The sequence below is a fragment of the Tenrec ecaudatus genome, chromosome 11, assembly GCF_050624435.1.
Source record: "Tenrec ecaudatus isolate mTenEca1 chromosome 11, mTenEca1.hap1, whole genome shotgun sequence".
NCBI classification, from domain to species: Eukaryota; Metazoa; Chordata; class Mammalia; order Afrosoricida; family Tenrecidae; genus Tenrec; species Tenrec ecaudatus.
In genome coordinates this window covers 71752187-71778963 of record NC_134540.1, presented here as the reverse complement: position 1 = coordinate 71778963, position 26777 = coordinate 71752187, and the positions used below count along the sequence as shown (strand labels likewise).

Genomic DNA, 26777 nt, shown 5'->3' with positions numbered 1-26777 from the left:
GTCACAGTTTAAGCTCTGATACTTTTCCCTTTGTCTTATTTGAATTTTATTATTGTCATCTTTGGATCATATAAGCTGCTGTGCTTCCTCCATGTGGGTTTCGATGATTCCTCACTTTGATGGCTGTTTGTTTGACTATAAGCCTTAAAGACTCCAGACACTATTCTGATGGATAACCGGGCACCATAGGCTTTCTTCACCACACTTTTCAGTAGCACCCTTAGCTTCAGTGATCATTTCATAAGGGTGAGGATCGAGCAGGGCCACATTATCAGAACTAAGTGTTCTTGCATTGGGGCTAGAGTTCAGTGGGGTCCCAGAATCCATCTGCTTGTCCCTGGGATACGTATGACTCAGGTTTACTGTGGCAGTCTTTCTAGGACAAATACAAACCTCCATAAGACCAGCTACTCAACAATAGCAACAAACCAACTAGTAGACAACAGAGACAAGCAAACAAAAACAAGAAGACTAAAGGCAGGAAACCAAGAACCCAGCGGAGCAGTAAATTCTTGTCCATCATCCCCCTGGGGTATAAGGCGATTGCACTTGTAACATCATTCATTTTCCCAATGACACATCATTCTGGAAACTAGGACAATGTCATTTTCATTAAGAAAATGTCATTCACAAGCAGATGTACTCTGGGCTTCCACTGAACTCTAGCCCCTATCCAAGAACCAATCATGGTTCTTAGAACATAGCCCTGCTCAGTACTTGCCTTCATGAAGAGATCACTGAAGAGAATGGGTTCTATAAGAAAGTGTGGTGAAGAAGGCAAATGGCGCCCAGCTATCAATTGGGATAGTGTCTGGGGTCTTAAAGGCTTGTATTCAAACAAGCAGCCATGTAAGTGAGGCAGCAGCTAAGTCCACATGGAAGAAGCACACCAGCCTGTGTGATTCAAAGATGACAATAAAAAAATCCACGGCAAAAGTATCAGAGCTTAACTTGTGAACACCCAATTTGTAGAAGGCTATAGAGCAGGGTGGGAGCCAAATCCATCGCTAGTCAGATTTAGCCCCTGGCAGATCTCCTCTGGCCACAGTAGAGACCAAACAGCTTTGTTCTCAGATTGAGATTATTATAAACTTGATTATGGGACTATGGTATAATATGATACCTGGTCAGCTGACCTCCCCCTTGACCCAACCAAAATTTGTTTGTTCTTGGTTCAACTCTTTCTTGCTTATTCTATGACAGAAAATTTCTCTCTGGCTTATTCTAATACCACTGGTGGTCTTTTTATTCTTACTTTTTATTTTTTAATCTTTATTTTATTATTATTTTCTTTCTCTTTCATTTTTTAGGTTTCCCAGGTTACGAAGCACTGAAGGGGAGGTGACATCAAGACAATCACGGCTTCAATGGTTTATGGGGTTTGGGGGAGGGGAATTGGGAATAAATAATGAATGCGGAGCGGGGAGTGGGCACTAGAACTGATTGTGATGATGTATATACAACTCTTTTAAAAAGCTATGTATAAAATTCACATATCCTACACTATGAAAATGTATAATATGTTAATTTTGTCAATAAAACTATAAAAAAGGTATTCATTCAAGTAACAACAACAACAACAAAAAACCAACCCAACCACCATAAAATGTTTGTGAGAACCTTCCACAAAGATTAATAAGTTTGTACCTGAAGGAACAGAGAGTTTGGCTAGGAAGTCAATATGTGTGTGGGGTGGGGGTGGGGTTGAGGAGCAGAGTACAGTGTGCAGGGGACCCTTAAGGAATTTCAGCAGAGTCACAAATCAGCGGAAGTGACAGGCGGACTTATGGAAAGGAGGTAGGCAGGGCGGTCCGTGAAGAAGTCCAATACAGGGGCTTGCAGAAGCCCCCTGGGCTCAGAGAGAAATGAGCTTTGCAGACAGGGCAGTGGTTCTCAACCTGTGGGTCGCCACCCCTTGGAGGGTCGGACAACCCTTTCACAGGGGTCGCCGGATTCATAACAGTTGCAAAATGACAGTTATGAAGTAGCAATGAAAATAATATCATGGTTGGAGGGCCACCACAACGTGAGGAACTAACTATCTGAAAGGGTTGTGGCATTAGGAAGGTGGAGAACCACTGAGCCAGGGCTTGCTGGCTAAGGCTCTGTCTGCCTCTTGAGAGAGTTAGGACTCTTTCTTATGCAGGATGAGAAGCGCGTGGCGGGGAAAACAAACAGGCAAATGACATCACCAGATTTTTATATTGAAAAAAAATTCCCCCCTTAAAAAGCATAGGAAAATATGCTTCCAATCTTAGTGTCAGAAATGGATTTTTCACACAAAACATAAAAAGGGCAATTTGTAAAGGAAAATGGATAGATCTGATAGCATGAAAATTTAAAGCTTTTCTATCAACAAAGGTTCCATAAACAAAATTAAAAGACAAGAAAGGAACTGGGAGAAGAATATTGGTGGCATATATCACCGAGAATTACTACCCAGAAGGCATTGAGCATGCCCACAAATCAATGAAAAAGACAAACAGTTCAAGAGGAAATATAGGTGGTTAACAATTGTCGACTGCAGGAGTCAATGAGCAGAGGGGTGATAAAGTGAACCAAATGCTCCAACTCCCTGGTCCTGGGAGTGCAGGAGGAGAGCCCAGCACTCTGTTCCATTTGGGGCCTCCCCCACCAGGGCACAAGGCTGCCTGCCTCTCCACCCCCGGGGAAGGAGTGACTCCTAGCTAGGTAGGAAGCTAGTTAGGAAGCGTGTGTGTGGCATTCCCTGACACAGGGATCACGGAGGGATGTCCTTTGGGGAAAGGTCACAGAATTGACTTTGGCAGGTCTGAGGTGTACTCAGAGGGAGATGCTCAGTAGGACCCAGCTGGAGAGGAAGAGTTGGGGCTCAGGGAAGGTGTGGAGGCAGCTCCCCGGACACAAAGGAGGTAGCCAAAGGTAGAGGCCCAACCTGAGAGAGAGGTCATGAGGAATCAGAGGAGAGGCGGCACCCACCTCTACAGGGCTGGAAGAGAAGCTTAAAATAAGAAAACAAAATCACTAGCACCGAGTCGATGCCGACTCATAGGACAGGACAGAGCTTCTCCCTGTGAGTTTCTGAGACTGTAACTCTTCACCAGAGTAGAAAGCCTCATCTTTCTCCCACAGAAAGACTGGTAGTCTCGAACTGCCGACCTTGCGGTCAGCAGCCCAACGTGTAACAACCTCGCCACCAGGGCTCCTTAAGCTTAAATAAGGTGGGAGCAATCTGAGGATGGGGGAGGAAGCAAGGCAGAGTTGTACTGTGAGGACCCAGGGAGGTCGTTGGTGAAGCCAGCTCCGTGTGTCCCATTTGTCAAGGTTCGCAGCCAGTCAGGCAGGATGAGCACCCCAGAGACGATTCGTTAGCTGTAGCCGTTATGAGACCAGGACAGTCCGAGTACGTGCAGACGTGGAGTTGCAGAGAGAGCAGGAGTCCAACCATAGGGAAGCGGTAGAGAAAGAATTCTTTGGAGACATCTGGGTGTATCGAGAAAGAGCTAAGTATCGCCCAGAAGAAAGGCAAGAATAAAACAATCACTGCCACCTTCTAAAACTTTCTAAACAAAAGCCTACTTACTCTCCGGTTGTTACACTTTAGAACGGTGTAGAATTTATCTCCGGGGACATCCTGGTTCGGAAGTGCTACGACAATGGCGGGGACATAGAAGTCAAATCCTTGGGGTATCATAATTTTGGCAAACACATAATCTCCGACCTGTAGGGAAACATAGTTCACAGTAAATATGATGCTTAGTGATCTGGGAGAGAATCTGTGAACATTAGCTCACTACGCTCCAGGGTGATAGTGGCAAATACTGTCTACAATCCAAATGTGTCATTTTGTTTTTCTGAGTCTATTGAGTGGAGGCAAGAAAGAGAAAGCAGTTTCCATATTCTTCCGGGCTCACTGGGGATTCGGTGATCAGGCTGGGGAAAGTGACGTCTAGCAGGATGTGGACAAGCGACAAAGGGTCCAGAGGACTACCGGCAAGATGGCGAGGGCTCTGCAAAGGGCCCTGCAGTGTTGAACATAAAGACCAAGGAGATACACGATGTCCACAGGGCCCTGAAGGGCTGGGACCCAGACGGAGGGAAGAAGCCCCTTTGTGCCGTGTGGCTCTAAAGCACTCACGGGTAAACGTTATCAAGAGATAACTCCCGGCAGAAGGCGCGCGGCAGAGGCTGCTTGCTGGCCGCTGGCCGCTGGTCAGCTGGACATGAACTGTCAGCCACGCCGTGTGCTCATGTGCGGTTTGGGATCCTATAGGACAGAGCCAAACGGCCCACAGGGTTTCTCGGGCTGTAATCCTATTGTTTGGTTGTTCATTTCAGGCTATACATTTTGATGGAAGCCGACTGCCTCATCTTTTTCCTTCAGAGTGGCTGGTGAGTTTGAACTGCTGACCGGTAAGTTAGCAGGTCAATACTTAACCAACGGTGCCACCAGAGAGCCCTGGAACCATCAACAATGAAGCCCAAACCGTAAGGAGCCAGGACTTGGGCCCAGCTGGGAGCCGGCAGAGTCAGGCCCCTGATTCTCAAGTGCCTCCTCATGGGGCTTCTTCCCGGCGCACACTGTCCAGAACTCTGGGAGACACCCCAGCCCCCAGTTTTGAAGGCAACTGAGAGTAGGAGGTGGCAGGCAGACACCCCAAGCTCTCATGCATTTGTAAGCAGATGATCTGCTCCCATAGCGACCCCAGCTGAGGAAGCCCTGGGCAGCTCTACTCTGTCTTGTGGGGCCAGTCTGGGTGGAAATTGCCTCAGTGGCCCCCAACCACCTGCTCTTGTTTTTAATGTTTAATCTTGGTTTTAATTTAATTCCTCGCTATTAAACATGTTAACGTTTCATGGGTGTTATCAGCTCACCACGCCTCCTTTCTTTAAGCCATCGTCACTGTTCTGTAAAGGGACAAGGGCCACAAGGTGTTGGGTAATCAAGTTCGCTCAGCCACGAGCAGCATGACAGGGAGTTAGCCAGGCATGGTCACAGGCACAGGAAACGCCTGGCCATGAATGAGTGAGTCCTGGGAACAGGAACTGCTGCGGGCTCTTCCTGAGCAAACACCAGCTCCCCACGGGCACCTAGCCAGGCAAAGAGGCTCGCCATCCACTGCTACCCAGAACCCTGGAACAGGCCGTGGAACTGGTCACTGGTGTGGGTACCTGGAGCATCGGGCAGGGCATGGCGCCCCCCACAGGTGTGATGAACGAGGTGGGCACAACCTTGGTGTCTCCATACCTGAAGCCCACTAGTGCATGGGTGGGACTTACACACTTCTTCACAACCCCTGCAAGGAATCAAAGAAAAGGGAAAAAAACAAACATCAGAGACAAACAATGCCTGTTTGGCTGTGTGAAATTCTACTTGGCTTCTTTCAATCAGGGTCTCCTTTGATTTTTCCACCAGGTTGGGCTGGGTGCCCTGGGACTGAACAAGTCCAAGTGGCGAAGCACAATGCTCTGGCCCAAAGGCCACCGAGATGGATGTGAAGCCAGAAAATGCACGTGAGGTTATTTACCCACAGCCATCTGAAGCGGGATGAGTCCCGACACCTCCCACCCTTCATTCATCTGACTCCCTTAGTTACTTCATCACACTTACTTCTACAACAACAATAGAGAAAAGAGAGGTTAGCCTGAGAGGAAACAACGCTAGGAACTTTAGATTGCCCAAGTCCCCTACCACCAAGTCGATTCTGACTCATGGTGCCCCTACAGGACAGGGCAGAACTGCGCCTGAGGGCGTCCAAAGCAACACGGCTTTCATGCACCAGGGCAGCCTCAGCTTTCCCTGAGAGCAGCCGGAGGGTCTCAGCCGCCCGACTCTGCTTACTGCACAGCACCCCCAGCTGTGTTATTTCCCTAACACTGCCCATGCAGCAAACCTTGTCGGCACACCTCAAGCATGGGCAGTGTTAGGGAAATAAAAAGGTAACTAGGTTAAACATAACAGTGTTCCTAAATATACAACCAAACAGAAAATAAGCAAGAAGTGCCTTTGCTTTTCTTAAAGTTTTCTTTGTTAAGCGATACCCAGAGATTATTAGAATAGGTTTCTTGGTTTTATTTTTTTTAAAGACCTGGGTTGAGATGAACATTTTTTGGTCATTCATCTTAGTTGAAATTTGCCTGCCCACTAAAAATGGATTCTACATCTTCAGAGGAAACTTTGACATGGTCCTGCCCAATGACAGCAACAGCTGCGTACGGAATGCCACCCAGAAACAGGAATGTCCATGCAGGCCCCACTACACCCCCAAAGAGCGGTCTGCCTCTCCCTGCCCTGGCCTCACACTTGCCTTGCAAAATTCCATGGCCTTTTGTGTGGCAAAAAGACAGCTGTGGATTTTCATATTGAGATCACATCTCTTGTTTTAAATGACCAAACACATGGAAACTTACACACACATACACACACACACTAGCTTTTCGGGTGTGTGTGCTTCACTTGGTTTTTAAATATCCTTTACACCTTCTTTTTACATTTTCTATCATCAACAGACTTCAACTTTTTACTCGGATAAAGAGACAGTACTGTTTAGAAAGCATTCCGATCCTGCAAACAGCTAAGCCCCTGACTGGCTGCAGGAGCTCCTGCAGGCGAATCAAACTCACCAGTGCCTCAGGAGGAGGGGGGGAGGGGGAGGGAGAGGAGGAGGGGCGGTCTCTGGTCACCCTGGGGGCCTTCAACCTTGTCCTTTAGGGCTGCTCTGACACTGAATCCACTTGAAAGAACAACTGGTAAGGGGCGAGGGGGTGACTTCTGGTGGAGACTGAGCCGACTCCTCACCCTCCAGGTGCACTTGCGAGCCACAGCCCCTCCACAGTTCAGAGGCAAAGGTTCATGGTGCCAAGAGGGCTCATCAGCTGATTTGATCTTTCTCAAATCTTAGCCTCTGGAGCTTAGAGTCCAGTCGTAAACCTGCTGGGCAGTTCACCGGTTCTCACTGAGAGTTGTGGCAGAGATAGACTAGCCCGGAAGACCAGTAACATTGACTAGCTGCCCTTCACAGCGTTGGCTAGGCCATTGCCGTTAGCTGCTGTTAGGTCGGCTCATGACTCAGTGTCTCCACGTCCAGTGGTCAGATCACTGGGAACCAGAGTTGTTTTTTCTTTTCTTTTTTTTACATTTTATTAGGGGCTCATACAACTCGTATCACAATCCATTCATATACATACATCAATTGTATAAAGCACATCTGTACATTCTTTGCCCTAATCATTTTCAAAGCATTTGCTCTCCACAAGCCCTTTGCATCAGGTCCTCCTTTTTATTGTCCTCCCTCCCCGCTCCCTCCTCCCTCATGAGTCCTTGATAATTTATAGATTGTTATTTTGTCATATCTTGCCCTATCCAGAGTCTCCCTCCCCCCCCTTCTCTGCCGTCCGTCTCCCAGGGAGGAGGTCACATGTGGATCCTTGTAATCGGTTCCCCCTTTCCAACCCACTCACCCTCCACTCTCCCAGCATCGCCCCTTACACCCCTGGTCCTGAAGGTATCGTCCACCCTGGATTCCCTGTGCCTCCAGCTCCCATATGCACCAGTGTACAACCTCTGCCCTATCCAGCCCTGCAAGGTAGAATTCGGATCATGGTAGTTGGGGGAAGGAAGCATCCAAGATCTGGGGGAAAGCTGTGTTCTTCATCGGTGCTACGTCGCACCCTGACCCATGTGTTTTCCAAAAGCCTATGATCAAGCCTTTCTTCCTAGTCTCTTAGTGTGGAGGGTCTGCCGAAAGCCGTGTAGCTGTGCTTGAGGTGCGTCGACCAGGTTTGCTGCATGGAAAGGGAGGGTTCCACCACTGAACTGCCTCTGCTCCCTCTTAGCCCGAGACTGGCTGGTATGTGACCACTATCTCTCCTTTGTTCTTTGGACGATGTCGGGTTTTGCTGTTTTTATGTCCAGTCTCGGCAGGTATGGGGGCTTTCGTCACTTCCGGAAATTAGTGCAGCTTCTACAGCCTAACTCTATCTATCTATCTATCTATCTATCTATCTATCTATCTATCTATCTATCTATCTATCTATTGTTATCAGGACACGATCCAGACAGCATACAATCCAATCGTTCAGTCACAGCAAGAAGTGCTGTACAATGTTTCCGAATTATTTTCTTCCTTCTTGTGCTCTTGGTATTAGCTCCCCATTTCCCCACCCCCTCCCCTGCCGTACCCCCATGGAACCCTTAATCCAGTTACTGTCTCTAGGGATTCACCCTTCCTGAGTTTGCAATACTGAAAAACATAGAAAACCAGATACCAAAGAGTTAAGAGGCTACCAACAAGAGCAAAACACAACAGAGATAAACCCCAGTTTGACTGAAAGAAGAAAAGATGAAAAACTAGGGCAACTCAAATGTGTCCAAGGGGAGGTAACATGACATGATACTGGATTGTAGCCTCGCTACTTCTGTCATAATGCACTTTCCAGTGTGTTCTGTGGAATAGCAAGGCCATTCACCTCTCTGCTCTATGTTCCGAGGGGATTCCCATGAGACCGCCGAACTCTCGGTCCAGCTTCAACAGGACCCCTGCTGGTCGTACTCCAGGGAGCTGTGGGACTCCGCCTGGGCTTGTCCAGTTATGGCTTAGCCTCGGCATTTGCTCCTCCTCCATCTAATTAAGCAATTACTTCCATTTCTTATGACCTGATGGAAAAAACCCAACTTGCAAGTTCAGGCCCTGTGCACTCGCAGATGAGGGCTTTGTCATCACACACACTGGTACAAAGATCGAGCCCGTCTACTTTACTTTAAAACCTTGGCCAGCCATTTGGAAACCAGGTCTTTTCCACATTATCGTTAGACTGTCAAATTCATCTTGGCTTAGTCTCCACAGCTCTGACTTAGTAACTCAAAAGCTTCTCGGGCAGGGATGGCTTCCAATAATCATGTCTCAGCACACTTGAACTCCAGAGAAATGAGAAGCTCTGTCTCCCCATGGAAAGCAGTGTTTCTTTCCTCGGCCTCTGAGCTCAATGCAAATGCTTGGATCCGTCTTCATTCTCACCCACTGCATTCCAGAGCACATTCGCCAAACGTGAAGGAACACACGCCAGTTGTCAGCTCCACTGGTTTGTCTGCTGCGAATGGAAAGTCCTGCTGAGGGGTCTGCTCCCCTGTCTTCCTCAGAATAGAGGATACTGAATTATAGTTCCTTAATAAAAACCTATTCTTTAACTAATTGTAGATAGAGAATTCCTGCCCAAGCCGAGCTCTGCTTCTGCAACATAAACTTTTATTAATCATTTTGCAATATAATCTTCATGGCTGGCAGCGCTCCCTCGTGGTTCTTCTCTCCAGCTCTCCGTGCTTCCTACAATTTCAATGACTGCTTTTGTACTGGGCCCTCAAAAGTCTCTATCTCCAGAGAGGCTTCCTTCCCACACTACATATATCCAGTTGCTTGTATGATATCATCAGTATTTCATATACGGCTGGAACCCATTATGTCACACACGTACCTTACTATCATCCCTGTCTACACCATCATATACAGTAAGTACTCCATCTCCTGCCCCTGAGTCGTTTCCAATTCAAAGCAACCCTACATGGGGGATAGAAGCCTTTGTCAACCTTATAGGAGCAGACAGTTTCGTCTTTCTCCCTTTGAGCGGCTGGTGGGCTTGAACTATGAACTCTGTGGTTTGCAGTCCAATGTTGACCCAGTATCACCACCAGGGCTCCTCCTGTATTTACTTGATGATCAAAGTCAAAGACCGGAGTGTCATCCCAAGCAACTCCTCTGTCTCTTCACTGCCCCTTTCCAGCCAATCAGTAAGTAACTTGGAGGCTGTCTCATGTTCCGCTTGAATGCATCCATGTTTCTCCATCCTCGCTGCCATGATCATTTCTCACCACCACCAACAGCCTCATAACGGAAACCCCAGCCTTCAGCCTCACATTGCCACCACCAATCCAGAGTCGTTCTTCACTTCGTGTAAAACAGCAAGAAAGGTTGTGTTTCTCCCTGCCTTGAACCACATATGATCCCTCTGTCCTCAGGGTAAAGTTCACATTCCTTCGCATGTCTTATGAGGTCCTTTATGAACTGGTGCAAACACTCACCTCTTGAAGAGTTTTAATATTTTCTACTCTTTGTTTGCATTCTAGGTTCCTGTTCTGTTCTTATCTCCACCACTAGACATATCAACACACATTATTTTAACTATCCCTAAGGTTCCCCTCCTACCTTGACCTTCCACTGGATTCCACCTGGCTGATTCTTTCAGGAATCAAGTGCTCAAGCCATTCCTGGCCAACCTCTCAGATCTAGCCACATTGGCCTCTTTGCTATTCCTCCAACGTGCCTTGTAAACTCTAGTCTAAGGCCTTTGTACTACTGTTCCCTCTACTTAGAATTCCCTTCCCCCAGACAATCTCACAGATCGCCTTCTTTTATGTCCTTTCGTCCTTGAAGCCAGCTTCCCAGGGAGTTCTGTTATTGCCTCCATAGGGAAAAATGCAATCTCCATACGCCCAGTCTTCACCTCGTCAGGGATTGGTTTGTTTTCCTTTCCTCACCAGGATGTAAGCTCCATAAGACCAGTACTCGAGCACATTGTAGCCGTTGCTGTTGTTGTTAGGTGCCATCGACTCAGTTCTGACTCGTAGCAACCGTATGAGTACAAGAGCACAAATTACCACTGGGTCCTGAGCCGTCCACGCGATGGTTCTTAGGTTGGAGCCCATTGTTGCAGCCACGGTGTCAGGCCATCTCATCGGGGGTCTTCCTCTATTTCACTGGCTCTCTACTTTACCAAGCATGATGTCCTTCTAGAGGAACTGGTCTCTCCTGATACATGTCTAAAGTACAGGAGTTCACGTCTTGCCTTTCATGTCTCTAAGGAGCATTCTGGCTGAACTTCTTCCAAGACAGATTTGTTTGTTCTTTTGACAGGCCATGGTCTTTTCAATATTTGTATTAGTCTGGGTACTTCAGAGAAACAAATCCACAGAAACTCATGTATAAGAGAGAGTTTTAGATAAAGAGTGAATGCACATCAAGAAAACATCCCAACCCAGTTCTGCCCAAGCCCACAAGTCCAACATTAACCCATTAACCCATATATCCAACACCAATCCACAAAGTCCTCCTCCATCTCACAAAACAGATGCAACGATGCTGACTATAGGAGGAAAGCCGAGATGTGAAAACATCTCAGCTCTGGCAGGGGTCTCCACACGGCTGCTCCAGCACCCAGGGCTGCAATGGGGTAGAGGTCCATGTGACTTCTTCTCAGGAATGTCTCACAGGAAGTGAGCCTTGCCAGCTAGAGCAGGGAACTGGCTAAGGCAGCTGCACCCTGGTCCGACCATCAGAAAGCAAGAGACTGGAGAACTAGAAAGGCAAGGTTCACTGACTCATTTATCTCTCTGTCCTTCAATTAATCCACATGTGTTTATCAGCCAGGTTGGCATAATAAACTAATTAACTCAATCTTCTTCACCAACACCATAGTTCAAATACATCGATTTTTCTTCAATCTTTCTTATTCAATGTCTGACCTTGAATCAGGCACACCTTCGTCTTCAAGGCGATACCCTTGCTTTTCAAAACTTTGAAGAGGTCATTTACCTAATGATTTCTTAACTACTGCTTCCTTGAGCATTGGTTATGGATCCAAGCGAGATGAAATCATTGACAACTTCAGTCTTTTCTCCTTTTATCATGAGGTCACCTATACATCCAGTTGTGCGGATTTTTGTTTTCTTTACACTGAGTTGTGATCCATACTGAAGGCTGCAATCCTTGACCTTCATCAGCAAGCGCTTCACGTTCTCCTCAATTTTGGCAAGCATGGTTGTTTCGTCTGCATATCACAGGTCTTAATAAGAGTTCCTCCAGTCCCGATACGTCAGTCTTCTTCATATAATCTAGCTTCTCTGATGACTTGCTCAGCAGACAATTTGAATAATTGTGGTGAGTGGATTTAACTCTGATGCACACCTTTCCTGATTTTAACCATTTAGGATTCCCCTGTTCACACAACTTGATCCAGGTACAGGTTCCCAAGAGCACAATGAAATCGTTTAGAATCCCCATTCTTCTCAAGGTTGTCCATAGTTTATTGTGATCCACAGTCGAATGCCTTTGCACTGTCAGTGACACACAAATGAACATTATTCTAATATTCTCTACTTTCACCAAGATGACATCCAGCACGAACCCCTGGCAACTTCCTGTCACTGCACTGCCGCAACTGCTATTGAATGATAGCAAAATTTTACATGCATGTGATATATCAATGACATTGTCGCATAATTTGAGCACTCTCCCGAGTCACCTCTCTGGAATGGGCACAAATATGGATCTCTTCTAGTCACAGTTGGCCAAAAAGCTGTCTCCCAGATGTCCTTGCAGAGACCTGTGAGTGTTTCATGAGCTTATTGACATAATTCGTTTGATATTCCATCAATTCCTAGAGTCCTGTTGGTGGCTCACGTTTTCAGTGCAGCTTGTACTTTTCCTTCATACCCAGTGAAAAGGCTGAATGTTGGCTGGTTCTTTTTGGTTTGGTGACGCTGAGTATTCTTTCTATCTCCTCTTGATACTTCCTGCATCATTCAATATTTTGCTAATAACGTTTTTCAATATTGCAACTTGAGGACTGACATTTTTGTTGATTCTTTCCAGTTAAGACATAATGAATGTGTTCTTCCTTTCTGGTTTTCGAACTCTATGTTTTCACACATTTCACTATTCTGTTTGACTTTGTCCTCTTGAGCGGCCCTTCGGTCTTTTCTTTCTTTCCTATCTTTCTAGTGACCCTTGGCTTACTTCACGTGTGGTGTTCTTGATGTCTCCCCAGGTGTTCAGTCATTAGTGTCCGATGCACCAAATCTGTCCTTGCGATGTTCTAGAAATTCGGGTGGGAGAGATTCAAGGTCTTTCTTCAACTCCCCCCTGCACTTAGATATGAGCTATTGATGTTCTGTTTCACACTCAGCCCCTGGCTTGCTTTTAGCTGCTGGTATGGAGTTTCTCCATCGTCTCTTCCCACAGATGTAATTATTTAGCTTTTTGTGTATTCGAGCTGGAGAAGTCCACATGCATGTCTCCTTTTGTGTTATTGAAAAGAAGTCTTTGTGTTGAACAAGTGGTTCTTGAAAAGTTCTATCATGCGTTCTCTAGCTTTGTTGCCATCACTAAGAATGTATTTTCCAACTACTGTTCTTTCCTCTGTTTCCAACTTCTGTAATTATTAGTGCATCTTGATTTCATGTTTGATCAACTTCTGGCTGAAGTTGGTATAATTCTTCAATTTCTGCATCACAAGCTTTAGTGGTTGGTGCATGAATTTAAATGTTATTTGTATTGATTGTATTAGGACAGACATTATCCTATCACAGACAGTATTGTACTTCAAGATAGATCTTGAAATGTCCTTTTAAATGATTATTGTGGTGCCATTTCTCTTGAATCTCTCATTCCCAAGATAGTAAAACATGGTTTTCTGTTCCAAAATGACCAACACCATTCCATATCAGCTCAGTAAGACACCTAGAATACCAAGCTTGTTTGTGTGTTCCATTTAATTTTAAAAGACTTTCAATTTTCCTATTGCAAGGTCCAATCATTGATAGATTTTTGCAGTTTTTTCCCTTCTCGTTTGAGTCATGCCCCTTTAGCAAATGAAGGTCTGAAAGGTTTCACTCCACGGGCTTTACTATCTGGGTCATTACTGTCTATTCTGCTTTGAGAAGGCAGCTCTTCCTCAGCCGTATCTTGAGTGCCGTATGCCCTGCGGGGCTCATCTTCTGGAACAATCTCTGAGGAGTCATCGGGTTTTCAGAAACGGACAGTGCTTTGATGCTATCCATCAGGCTTTCAGCGGCAGTTCCTGTGAGGCTGACAGCCTGCTCCTCCTTCACGGTCTGTGCGTAGTCTGGGAGCTCTGCTGAAACCTGCTCTCTTTGGCGACTCTGCTGGCATCTGACATGCCACTTCCACAGCTTCCAGCATCGGAGCAACATCCAAGCCACAGCAGTGGGACAAGCGGAGAGAAAACTGGTGGAACATTACATACATGGGACATAGTAGATAATAACATTTGTTTACGTAACAAATGAGAGATGAAGATTTGGGGCCACAAATACAGGGAGCAACCTGTCATCGTTGTATCTGAGAACCAGAATACCTCAGTGTTGCTTCCGTGAGGTCCACATGCGAAGCAATGTTTAGTTTGAGAACCTCAAGGCATTTCATGAAATAGAATTACAACGTATAACCCATTTACCTGGAAAGTAAAAGCCATTTTCATCACATCTTGCAATAACTTTCTGGCCTTTGAGGGGATCTAGTTTTCTAGACTTGCTCTTCTTTGTTGGACCTCCATGTGGTTTCTGCTGCTAAAAATAGGAAATGGTAATGATTGAGAAGAAGAAGTCAAAGGTAATAGTGAAAGTCACAGACAATTGGGCAGCTTGGGATTCTCATCTGAGAAACATATTACTAGTAATTCAGGGCATACACATATCATATATCCATTATGAATTAATTTAATTGATTCCTTTACCTAAGTTACCCTTATGGAAAGAATAATGTCTGCCTTTGTAATTTTTATATTTCGCCCTAAGTAAAAGGAGATTTAGGTGACTAATTAAAGAAAAGGGAGAGAAATTGTATCTATCAGCAGTAAGTTCCTGAAAGTCCATGAAACCTCTTGACTGGAAAGGAGAAGAGTCTCCTCCTGAGAACCCCGGCCAGTGCTGCTGCATGCCCAGCGCCAGGAGAGGGAGACCGGGTCTGTCGACAGAAAAGCTCATCATCAGTTAGTAACTATGAGGCAGCATGGTGCGCAGGACTGATGGGTTACTCACTGGGCTGTAAACCACAAGGTCAGCCGTTTGAAACCACCAGCCGCTCCCTGGGAGAAAAATGAGGCCTACTTTCCTAAAGAGTTAAGTCTTGGGAAATCGACAGGGGAAATTCTACCCTGTTCTATAAGGTTTCTGTGAGCTGGAAATCAACTCAATGGCAGTGAGCTTTGGGTGTTTGGTAGAAACACTATATGCCACTTCACCTCTTTAAAGAACCACCCCCATTGTTTCACCAAGAGGGAACAAATTCATGGGAAAATTGGCTACTAAAATATTCCTGGTATCTTTGATTTGAGCAATATTGGGTGCTAAACTCCTATCAAAGTTCTGAGAGAAAATACACTGTAATCTAGAATTCTAAACTCAAATTGATAGGCAAACTATCAATTTAATATTAACGGCAAAATAAAGACATTTCTAGTCTTGTCTGTTAGGGTATTAGAAACATTCTTCTCCCATTTTATTGAATCTTAGGAAGGCATTTGAAAAGGATACTCCATCAAAATGAGAGTGCAAATCAAGAAGGAGAAATATGCAGAATCCAGGAAGCGACTTGACTCATCCCCAGTGAACGATGACAGTGTACAGAGATCATAGATAGCCCTAAGTCTTCCAGAAAAACAAACAAGGACTAAGGATTCTGAAAATACATATATGTGATGTACAAAAAATAATGCCTCAAATATGAAGCAAGAGAAACTTTAATTCTAAACAATTGAGGTGTTTGAGATGACAGACTCCTTTTGCTTAATGTTAATAACCTTCTTCACTTGGACAAGGAGGGCATCACCTAGGACTTTATTTACTTATTTATTTATGATAGGGTAAAATTTTCTTTTAAAAATCATTTTATTTGGGGCTCATACAACTCTTATCACAATTCATCCATCCATCTATTGTGTCAAGCACATTTGTACATTTGTTGTCATCATCATTCTCAAAACATTTTCTTTCTATTTGAGCCCTTGGTATCAGCTTCTCATTTCCCCACCTTCCTCTTCCACCCTGCCTCCTTCCCTCCCTCCCTCACGAACCCTTGATAAGTTATAGATTATTATTTTCATATCTTACATGGTCCTCTGTCACCTCTTATGCACTTTTCCATTATTCATCCCCTTAGGAAGGGGTTCTAGGTTGATCCTTGTGATTGATTCCCCCTTTCTCCCCTCACTCTCCCCAAATCCTCCTGGTATCTCTACTCTCCTTGTTGACCCTGAGGGGTTTATCTATCCTGGATTCCCTGTGTTACAGGCTCTTATCTGTAGCAGTGTGCATGTTCTGGTCTAATATGATTTGTAAGGTAGAAGTGAGGTCATGATAGTGGGTGGAAGGAGGCATTAAAGAACTAGAGGAAAGTTGTGTGTTTCCTCGGTGCTATACTGCACCCTGACTGGCTCATCTCCCCCCTATGACACTTCTGTGAGGGGATGTCCAATTGTCTACAGATGGGCATTGGGTCTGCACCCTCTGTCCTGTCCCCCCCCCCCCATTCACATTGGGTATGATTTTGTTCTGGGTCTTCGATGCCTGATAACTGATCCCATGGATACTTCATGACCACACAGGCTGGTGGACAGGGTAAAACTTTCAATAATATTCATTGACAGTGGCAGAGCCATGCCCACCAGCTTAATGCAGGTCATAATGAAGCAAGGTCATTAAGAGTAGGTATGTGGTATCCCTACCCACCATTCATTAGGCACCCTTATGCCAAGAGATCTGGACCAAAGTCCAGTGACTGCCAGTTCTACACCCTCGGGTTAGCAGCCATCTGCTCTTCTCACACAAAGGTGTTTCAGCCACACGGAACTCGAAAGAGGGACATGCACTTCCTGAACCATGACTTGACCCAGGATTGGACCATATTTACCCAATCATAAAAACACAAACACTTGATTTTAAAACTTTGTAGTTGAACTTTGGGAAGAGCACCATGTCGACCATATGGCAATGTAAGTGCAGCGCTTGGAAAACGAGGGCTGAAAAGAGCATTAAAAAGGCATATGACATGACTGCTTCCGTCTTGTGAGGTGAAAAGATTATTAGACTTGATAGTGCAAGAAATAGAAGTCTAAGTGTATTCAAGAAGATGTTGTAAATGGAACCCATAGAATAAACGTAATATAAACATCCAACATGCAGAGGAGGAGAGGGGATTGTGAGAAGAAAATTCTCCTCTTTTTCATACAGGAAGTGAAAATTATTATATAGGAGAGCTCATAAAGTAAAGACATACTGGTGTCTTCGGAAGAGAGAAACAAACCGGAAGCAAGCATGTCAGAGATGTTGGTCCTGGGGCTCAGACTGGGGAACAGCAGGGGGCACTTATTGTCATACGCTCTTTGATCGTAATTTATCAAAATCGAGTATTTTGACAAAAATTCCAATCGAACCTGGAAGTGAGCAGGAGAAGAAGCTGGCTTATTTTCACATGTAAGAGGGTGACAGCCCTCAAAGTTCCCGAGGTGCACACGAACAGAAAAGGTCCGCAGCAGCGCAGCGAGCTTCCAAGGACGAGACTGCAGCCCCTGAGCGAGGCACGCAGGATCCAGGCCTCCCAGGACTTGAGACACAACTTGCATTCTAAGCCCGAGAAAACTGATTCCTTTAGAAAGGTCGACCTTCTCAGGAAGAATGTAAAGAAATGCACCATCTCAAAGCATCATAGACAGCTTGTCTGTGATACAACCCAAAGCCACCATGGGAAGACCTGGGAAAGATCACCTTAGTCCCAGGTGAAAGGCAGTCAGCATATTCTAACCCCACCATGACCCAGGGCTTGCACTGAGCAAAGATTTAACATCAGCAGCTGTACGTATAGGCCATGAGGTGGAGTAAATATTCTCGAATGGCCAGATAGTTGTTTCCAGAAGAGAAATGGGACCCATACAAGATAATCCAGTGGAGACGTTGTAAGTAAAAATGCATGGTCTCTGGAAGAGCTCACGAGCAGATCTGATATGACAGAGGAAAGAGACAGTTTACTTAAAGACAAATCCAAAGAAGTTATTCATTCTGCAGAGCACACGGAAAAAGCTTGTTAAACATGAATTATCCCGCCAGATAATTCCTCCTAGCCTTCAAAGCTCAGCTATGAGCTCTGGGAAAACTCCACTCCCACGGGATTTCACAAAAAGCAAAGGAAACATGTTTTGCTATTTCCAAGTGGTTCTACACAAAATAAAACTTGGAGTAAATGCCATGGCTTTGGAGAAAGTCTTACACAAAGAACTGATAGTATCACTTGGATATGTAGCTCCAATTCCGAAATTCTGTTATATCCTTGATGATTGATCGATAATAGGGAAACCCTAAACTTGTCATTATGATTTCAATAGGAAGTCTGGGGAGACAACAATCTTAGTCACACAGAACACTTAAAACACAACAGTTGGGTGGACTTTGGATAAAGAGGGGATTGTGAATCTTACTTTCTTTAAAAATATATATACATAATTAACAGTGATTTATTTTAATAGTAAGATTCACTAGCAAGAGTAGAGCAGTCATTCACAGAAGGAGGCTTCAGAAGTTCAAAAAGGGAGGGAAGATAGAGCAGTGTTAATTTGGGTGAAATGGAAGGTCGTAGCACACAAGAGGGAGAAGAGAAATCAGAGAGCGGCGGAAGGGTGAATAACTGGCCCAGTAGAGATCCCAAACCCCAAACTCACTGCCATCAAGTCAATGCTGGTTCACAGCAACCCTAGAGGGCAGAGTAGAAAGAACTGTCTCTGGGGGTGTCTTTATAGGAGTGGAAAGCCTCGTCTTTCTCCTGTGGAGCAGCTAGTGGTCTCGAACTGCTGACCTGAGGTTAGGAGCCTAACATAATTATTATGCCACCCTGGCTCTTCACAGCAAATGAAAATTAGTACCAATTATTAATTTTAATCTCAGAAAGAAATGTCCACACACAGATGGTTTCTCTGGAGAATACTATCAAATACAATAATATTTCAGAAAATAAGGAATTATTCAAATTACAAAATAATTCAGAAACTAGTAATACTTTAATATCAAAGCAGACAAATATATCACTACAAAATAAATCTAAAATCCTATGTCACTCACAAATATAATAAAATTACACTCAAGGACTAAGTTAAGATTTATCCCACAAATGTAAAAGTGGTTTAGCACTCATAAACTAATTTATTATCATATACCATATTAATAGAATAAAGGAAAAAATCCACAAAGTCAACTACACAGACACAGAATCAGCATTTGACAAAATCCAACATCCTTTCATGACAAACTATCTTGACCATGCCGGAATAAGAAGGAATTTCCTCTAACTGATAGAAGGCATTTCTGAAAAGTCTACAGTAAACATGAACTTAATCGTGAAAGACTGGAGAATTTCCCCAACGATCAGAAACAGGCAAGAACCAGATACATCTATTCAACATTCTACTTGTAGCCAATGCATTCACAAGAGAAGAGGCATTTGTATTGGAAAAGAACAATATGACTAACTTTATTCATAGATGATAGGATATGATATGTAGAAAACTCTAAGAAATCCACCTAAAGCTACTAGAATTAATGAGTTCGGCAAGCAGTCATGATTCAAGGCTAATATGCATCAAATAGATAAATTGTATATCAACAAATTAGCAATGAAAAATCTGAAAACAAAATTAAGAGTAATGTATCATTTATAGTAGCATAAATAAAGTGCTTACTTGTTGATAAATTTATCGAAACAAGTGAAAGGTCTGTACACTGAAATCTGTAAGTATTTTTAAGAAAAATTTAAGATCTAGTAAGTGAAGTGATGTATGATGTGCACGGATTACTTCCTCCTTACTCATTGCCACTGAGTGAATTCTGACTCACAGAGGCCTTCTGGAATGGAGTAGAATGGGATGATATCTAGAACATCACACTTGAAAGCTAAGAGTCATTAAAAAGACAAGAAGGAAACGGTCAAAGTAGCTAGCAGAAGAGACTCTAAGACTCGTTCTTAGAGTGCCTAATACAAATGGCAGAAATAAAGTCAAAGAGCTGAACAGACAATTTCAAAGGGCAGCTGGAGAAGACAACGTAAAATATAATGAAATGTGCAAAGAGCTAGAAAACGAAGAAAGAAGAACACATTCAGCATATCTTAAACTAAAAGAGCGCAAGGAAAAATTCAAGCTTTGAGTTGCAAGGCTGAAACATTCTGTAGGCAAGATACTGAATGACGTGGGAAGCACCCCTAAAAAGGAAAATATCCGGTCACTTTCCCTCCCTCCCCAAACCGGTCAGCAGTCGACCGTTTCAGAGGTAGCTTATGATCAGGAACCAGCGGCGCTGAAGGATGAAGTCCAAGCTGCGCTCGAGGACGAAGTCCAAGCAGCACTGAGGCTTTGGTGAGCAACGAGGCTCCATGAATTCCGGGAATCCTTCCTGAAGTGTTTCAACAGGCACTGGAAGTACTGACTTGTCTATGCCAACAAGTCTGGAAGGCAATTCCTTAGTTCCCTGCTGGAAGAGATCCAGATTCGTACCCATTCCAAAGGAAGGTGACCCTACAGAATGCTCAAATTATAGAACAATATCAGCGATAGGACAAGTAAACGTGTTTCTGAAGATCATGCACCAAAGTTTGTAGCAGGAGACTGCCAGGAAGCTGCCAGAAATTCGGGTCAGATTTAAAAGGACATGGAATTAGGAATACCCATTGCTGATGTCAGATGGATCTTGGCTTAAAACGGAAAGATGTTTACTTGTGTTTCATGGACTATATACAAAGGCATTTAACTGTGCAAACCACAACAAACGATGGCGAATCTTGAGAAGAATGCGCATTCCAGAACACTCTGTTGTGCTCATTTGGAACCTGTACGTGGATCAAGAGGCAGTTGTGTGAACAGAATAAGGGAATAGAGCATGGTTTAAAATCAAGAAGGGTGTGCTTCCTAGTTGAATCTTCTCACCACGTATATTCATTCTGCATGCTGGGAAAGTCATCGGAGAAGTTGGATTATATGAGGAAGAATGTGGCATTTAGATTGAAGAAAGGTTTCTTAAGACCCTGCAATATGCAGATGATACCACCTTACTTATTGAAGACGAGAAGGACTTGAAGCCCTTGATGAGGGTATCAAAACTGGCAGCCTTCAAACCCAAATCTTCACAACTGGATCAGCAGGTAGCATCGTGCTAAGAGGAGAAGAGAGTGACGTTGTCAAGGATTTACCTTGGCTGCATCCACAATCAGTGCTCATGGCAGCAGCAGTCAAGGGGTCATTTGATGCACAAGACTTTTAAAGTGTTGAAAAGTAAGGCTATTATTGTGAGGCCTAGGGTGTGCCCGACCCCAAACCATGGTATTTTAAATACCTTCATCTGCATGTGAAAATTGGACATTGAATAAGGAGGACTGGAGGAGAAGCGATGCATTTGAATGGTGCTGGCGAAGAACGTCAAGAGTGCCATAGACGGTCAGAAGAACAAACGAATCTGTCTTGGAAGAAGTATAGCTAGCATTCATTCTTAGACGTGAAGATGGCAAGACTTCGCATCACTCATTTGGACATGGAGAGGCTAGTACTAGACCTAGTCATGCTTGGTAAAGTAAAGGGGCATCAAACCAGTAAGATCTTCCACAAGATGATTGGCACGGAGGCTCAACCATAACAACAATTGTGAGGTGCACACAGGGCGGTGTTTTGTTCGGTTGTACATAGGGTTGCTATGAGTCAGAACCAACGAAAACAACAACATCAAATTAAAATTGCGTTGATCATATCTAAAGAAAAATCTTTACTTTTGAATCACCAAAAGACTTGAATAGGCATTTTCCAAAGGTGATATATAAACGGCTGCTAAACATAAAAAATGCGCCAACATCACGAGTCTTTAGTGTTATGTAAAGTGAAACCACGGTGAGCTCTCCCTTCTCACGCACCGGATGGTTATTACCACTGCTGTGACCACTGTGCATTCCATTACTAGTCCAGAGCTTAACTACTGCGCCACCCAGATCTCACCTGTAAGACAAATGGAACGCATGTCTACACAAAGACGCCTGTGCTAGTGTTAATGTATTACTATTCACCTTAACAAGGGAGAACCATCCAAAACCTACTGACTGAAGAACAGACCCTATGCAACTTCTTACAGTGCTTTGCACACAGTGAGCTGTTGAATGAATGAGCAAACGGATTCATCTGACTCTAATATTTAAAATTTTTTAAAAATCATTTTATTGGGGGCTTGTACAACTCTTATCACAATTCATACATCCATCCATTGTGTCAAGCACATTTGTACATTTGTTACCATCATCACTTCCAAAACATTTGTTTTCTACTTGAGGCCTTGGTATCAGCTGCTCATTTTCCTCCCTCCCTCATGAACCCTTGATAATGTATAAATTATTATTGTTTTGTCATATCTTACACTGTTCAACATCTCCCTTCACCCACTTTTCTGTTGTCCACCCCCAGGGAGGAGGTTATATGGAGATCCTTGTAATCAGTTCCCCCTTTCTACCTCACCTTCCTACCACCCTCCCAGTATCACCACTCTCACCACTGGTCCTGAAGGGATCATCTATCCTGGATTCCCTGTGTTTACAGTTCCTACCTTTACCAGTGTACATCCTCTGGTCTAGCCAGATTTGTAAGGTAGAATTGGGATCATGATATTGGGGAGGGGGGGGGAAAGGGGAAGCATTTAAGAACTAGAGGATGTGTAATCACGAGTTGTCGAAGAGATCAGGTATCAGGCATCAAAGAACAAAAAAGTCATATAATTGAATGAGGGGGAGTGCATTGTGGGGATCCAAAGCCTATCTGTAGGCAACTGGACACCTCTTTACAGAAGGGTTGCAGGGAGGAGACGAGCCAGTCAGGGTGCAGGGTAGGAATGATGAAACATACAACTTTCCCCGAGTCTAATTTTCAATCAATAGGTAAATGATGATTTAGCATAACCATGATGCCATGATGTAGTATGTCTTAAACTGAAAGAACTCAAGAAAAAAATTCAATCTTTGAGTAGCAATCCTGAAACACTCAATGGGCAAACTATTGAACGATGCAGGAAGCATCCAAAGAGGAGGGAAAGGACCCGCAGAGCCCCCGTGCCAGAAAGAACCGGTTGACATCCAACCATGTTAGGAGATAGCATGTAAGCAAGAACCAATCATTCCGAAGGAAGAAATTCAAGCTGCACTGAAAATGTTAGCCAAAAGCAAGGCTCCAGAAATTGATGAAATACTAATTGAAGTGTTTCAACAGGCTGATGAAGCACTGGAAACACTCACTCCTCTAGGCCAGGAAATTGGAAGACTTGGCCAATGAACTAGAAGTGATCAAGATTTGTACCTATCCTGAAGAAAGGTGACCCAACAGAATGCTCAAATGATAGAACAATATGATTGCTATCCCATGCAAGTGAAACGTTGCTGAAGATCATCCAACAATGGTCGCAGTAGTACATTGTCAGGGAATGTAAGAGGTTCAGGCTGGATTCAGAAGAGGACATGGAATAAGGGATATCATTATTGATGTCAGATGGATCTTGGCTGAAAGTAGAGAATACCAGGAAGATGTTTGCTTATGTCTTATTGACTCTGTAAAGGCACTCAACTGTGTGGATCCTAAAGCAAAAAAGTGAGGAAGGCCCTTGTATTAGTCCAGGTAAACTAGAGAAACAAATTTCATAGACACTCATATGTGTACAAGAAAGAGCTTTATATAAAGAGTAATTATATATTGAGAAAACATCCCAGCCTAGTCCAGATCAAGTCCATAAATCTGATATTAGCCCATATGCCCAATACCAATCTACAAATTCCTTTCAGACCCACGCAACACAACCCATGCAATGAGGCTGCATGCAGGAAGATCACAGGCCAGTGGGTGGAAAGTCTTGTGGATCCAGTGGCAGTAGAAGCATCTCAGCGCTGGCAGGGGTCTCCACGTGGCTCCTCCAGCTCTAGGGCTCTAGCACAGCTCCATGTGTCTTATCAACAGGAATGTCTTGCAGGGAGTGAGCATGCATCTGGCCTCGAGTGAGCTATTTATCTCCGTTTGTGCCTCCCAAATAAGGTCATCAGGCTGCGACCTGATTGACAGGCTAGACCCCACCCCTTCGCAAGTTGACAGGATTATATAACAGCCACAGCCCTCCATGACATGAATTGACACTGTGGCTGCAACAAGACGCTAAAGTATAGGGACAATTGTGAGGAGGGTGTAAGGCTGGTCAGTGTGTCATTCTGTTGTGATAAGGTCCCAAGGGGTGGGAATTGACTCAATACTACCTAACATCAACAGTGGTGTGGCTACGCAGTAAAGAATGCCTACTTTGGAACTGTGCTCACTGTAAAGTTGTTTCTCTAGCAGATCAGTTGATGATTGCAGCTTGGAAGATTAGATGGAAAACTCGGGGGCAGCGCGGTTATGCTCAGGAGCCCTTGTCCCGGCAGTGGCTCAGAGCCCAGCTGCTCAGTGAAAGATCAGTGCTTCATGAGAGAAAGTGGTGGCCGCTCGCTTCCATAAATACTGAGAGCCGGGGAACTTTGGGGAGTAGTCCTGTAGGATTTTTATAGGATTGGCACAGTGGCTTCAAGAGTGGGCTCAAGCACAGGAACAATTGTGAGGATGGCACAGGGCAGGCCGGTGTTTCGTTCTCTTGTGATAACATTCGAATAGGTGGGAATTGACTCATATAAAGTGTGAGTTAGTATGTCCTATAAACTTGCCATGAGTCGGAATTGACTGGCTAGCAATAGGTTTGGGTACGAGTTGGAGTTCACGTGGGAGGAGCAGCTTAGAAAATAAGTGAGAGATTCGTGGCACAATATGTCACCAGCGTGGCATGTTGCTGAACGGTGTAGGGTTTGCTATTGTATTTTCTCAACAACAAAGATAAAGTATGTTATAATAAAAAGCAAGCAAGCAGGCAATTAATACCAACCACCAAAAAATAAGCCAAATAGGCCTTTTCCCCCCTCCAAATGACTATACTGCAAAAATGGGATCCCCCACCTGTCACTCTGTTGAGCATCAATGTATTACTTCTTGAGTTTCCAAAATAAAGTTATTTGGTCCTTCATCCGTATTAGAGTGAGCGTCCAACTCATCCTCCAGTTTTTCCTCTTTGCAGACCACCAGGTGACACAAATCCCAACAGGAAGTGTTGTCGCATGCATTCTGAGGCCACTTTTGGCAATGCCAGTGCTACGGATCTATCGCTGTGTATGATTTGCAGTGCTCTATCTAGGTCATAAAGCAGTCGGTGCATACTTTATGAGTTCCCCCGTAGGCTCCCACTTAAGGAAGTCTCTAATTTATGAGTCAATTGACTATGAAAATTTCAATAACCTCAGGCAGTCTGGACACCATTTACTCTTGGACCATTATTCATGTTCAATACAGTTAGGGTTCTCGAAATCAGTGGGCTCATTTCCACGGTGTCCTGATGCTATCGAGTCCTCGGCAGTCATTTGTCATTTGGATCTATGTGGAGATGCTTTCCACGTTCATTAAAAGAAGTGGGTGTATAGTTTATTTCCTGAAAGATTAAAATACAGTGCCAGCTCGTCTGAAGAAAAGAATGAATATGCTAAAGGGCTAATATCTCTTGAAGGAATTGTGAGATATTATCCCCTCTTTATAGCTGTGTTGCTTGTAACTCCTGCCGTCCTGGACAAAAATGTAATGCGAGGACTTGTCTTTTGTCCCTGATGCTCCCAATGAGCCAATTGTGCTTGGATTCGCCCACCGCCCCCCTTTTTATGTGCTTTTTACATTTACTGGGGCAGCCTGAATGTCAAAGAGAAGGGGCCAACATCACAGATGGATGGTCAACATGTCCAGCTTGCCCCTGGGCTTTCACCCAGAGAAGCATCTACCTACTTCTTCAATGGGGGATTCAGTCTGAATAGGGGACTGATGCAGTCTGAACATGGTCTCGAAGGGAGAAGTCTTCACAAGGAGGTAGGAGACATAGAACCTACTGCTGCCTCTGCTGGCTGGGTGACTTTGAGCCATCTTTAAACCTCCCTGGGCCTCAGTTTCTGCACACCTAAAATGAAGGGGGCAAACATAAGGATCTATAACCTTCTCTAATTCATGTTTCTGTGCAGGGGAATCTAGTCTTAGAAGCACACCGAGTCTGCAGTCCATGGAGACACCATCAGATGTGTGTACACAAGGATGGGGAGCCCCCTTCCCCGCCCTTCTATAATCCGGGGCAAATACACTAGTCAATCCTATGACCATAAATGTCACAGTGCCTCCATTGTCACAGTCCAATGACATGCCCACATCAGAGTCCCTATAGTAAGTTCCTCAGTGGGAGAGTCCGTGTAAGGTATTTTAATGACAGATAGAATTTGAAATCCTGAGAATCTAGAACAGGCCACGTTAAAAACTAACATAAGACTGCCCTCATCTTTACCCAAAGGAACTTTGTTTCAGGCCGCCCGTGTTCACAGCCAGGACCAACTGGCCAGAGGGGTGCTGCCGGTCACTGAGGCCACCAGACAGGCTCTCTGCCACCAAAGAAATAACAATCTGTTATTCCACAAGGAAAGGAGCCCTCATGGCATGAGGCTTAGCACTCAACTGCTAACCGAAAGGCCAGCTGTTTGAATCCACCAGCTGCTCTATGCAAACTCCATGGCAGTCCACTTCCTAAGATTTGTTGCCTTCGAGACCTTCGGGAGAGTTCTACTCTGTCAGGGTTGTTAGAAACCAGAACCCTTCTTCTGCACCTCCAGAAAGACTTGACCTCTAGCTGAAGAGGTTAAGCCCCTGAGACTCCCCTTTCTGTCCAACACACACAAACCACAGTGTAGGAATCAGAGGCGACGCAGAGTGAGACTAAGGAATGCCCAATCCTAAATAATTAAAAGGAGATGACGTATTGCTAGTCTTAGGGACATTAGTCTCGGTGAGGAAGTCAGATGGACAACAGTGCAGGTAACAGGGATGCAGTTTGTTGGGTAATTTGATTTCGCCTG

The 26777-nt window shown here is 44.5% G+C and overlaps 1 protein-coding gene across 1 annotated transcript in view; it reads right to left on the bottom strand.

Annotated features, from left to right (window-relative positions):
* The window catches only part of VWA3B (von Willebrand factor A domain containing 3B), a 245586-nt gene that overhangs the window by 12826 nt on the left and 205983 nt on the right, over positions 1-26777 (bottom strand). Inside the window, exons 22-24 of the mRNA XM_075562679.1 lie at positions 14227-14338; positions 5152-5276; positions 3563-3700 (exon numbers count right to left, since the gene is read on the bottom strand). Of these exons, the coding sequence (XP_075418794.1) occupies positions 3563-3700; positions 5152-5276; positions 14227-14338 (375 nt within the window). The remainder of the gene's footprint in view (positions 1-3562; positions 3701-5151; positions 5277-14226; positions 14339-26777) is intronic.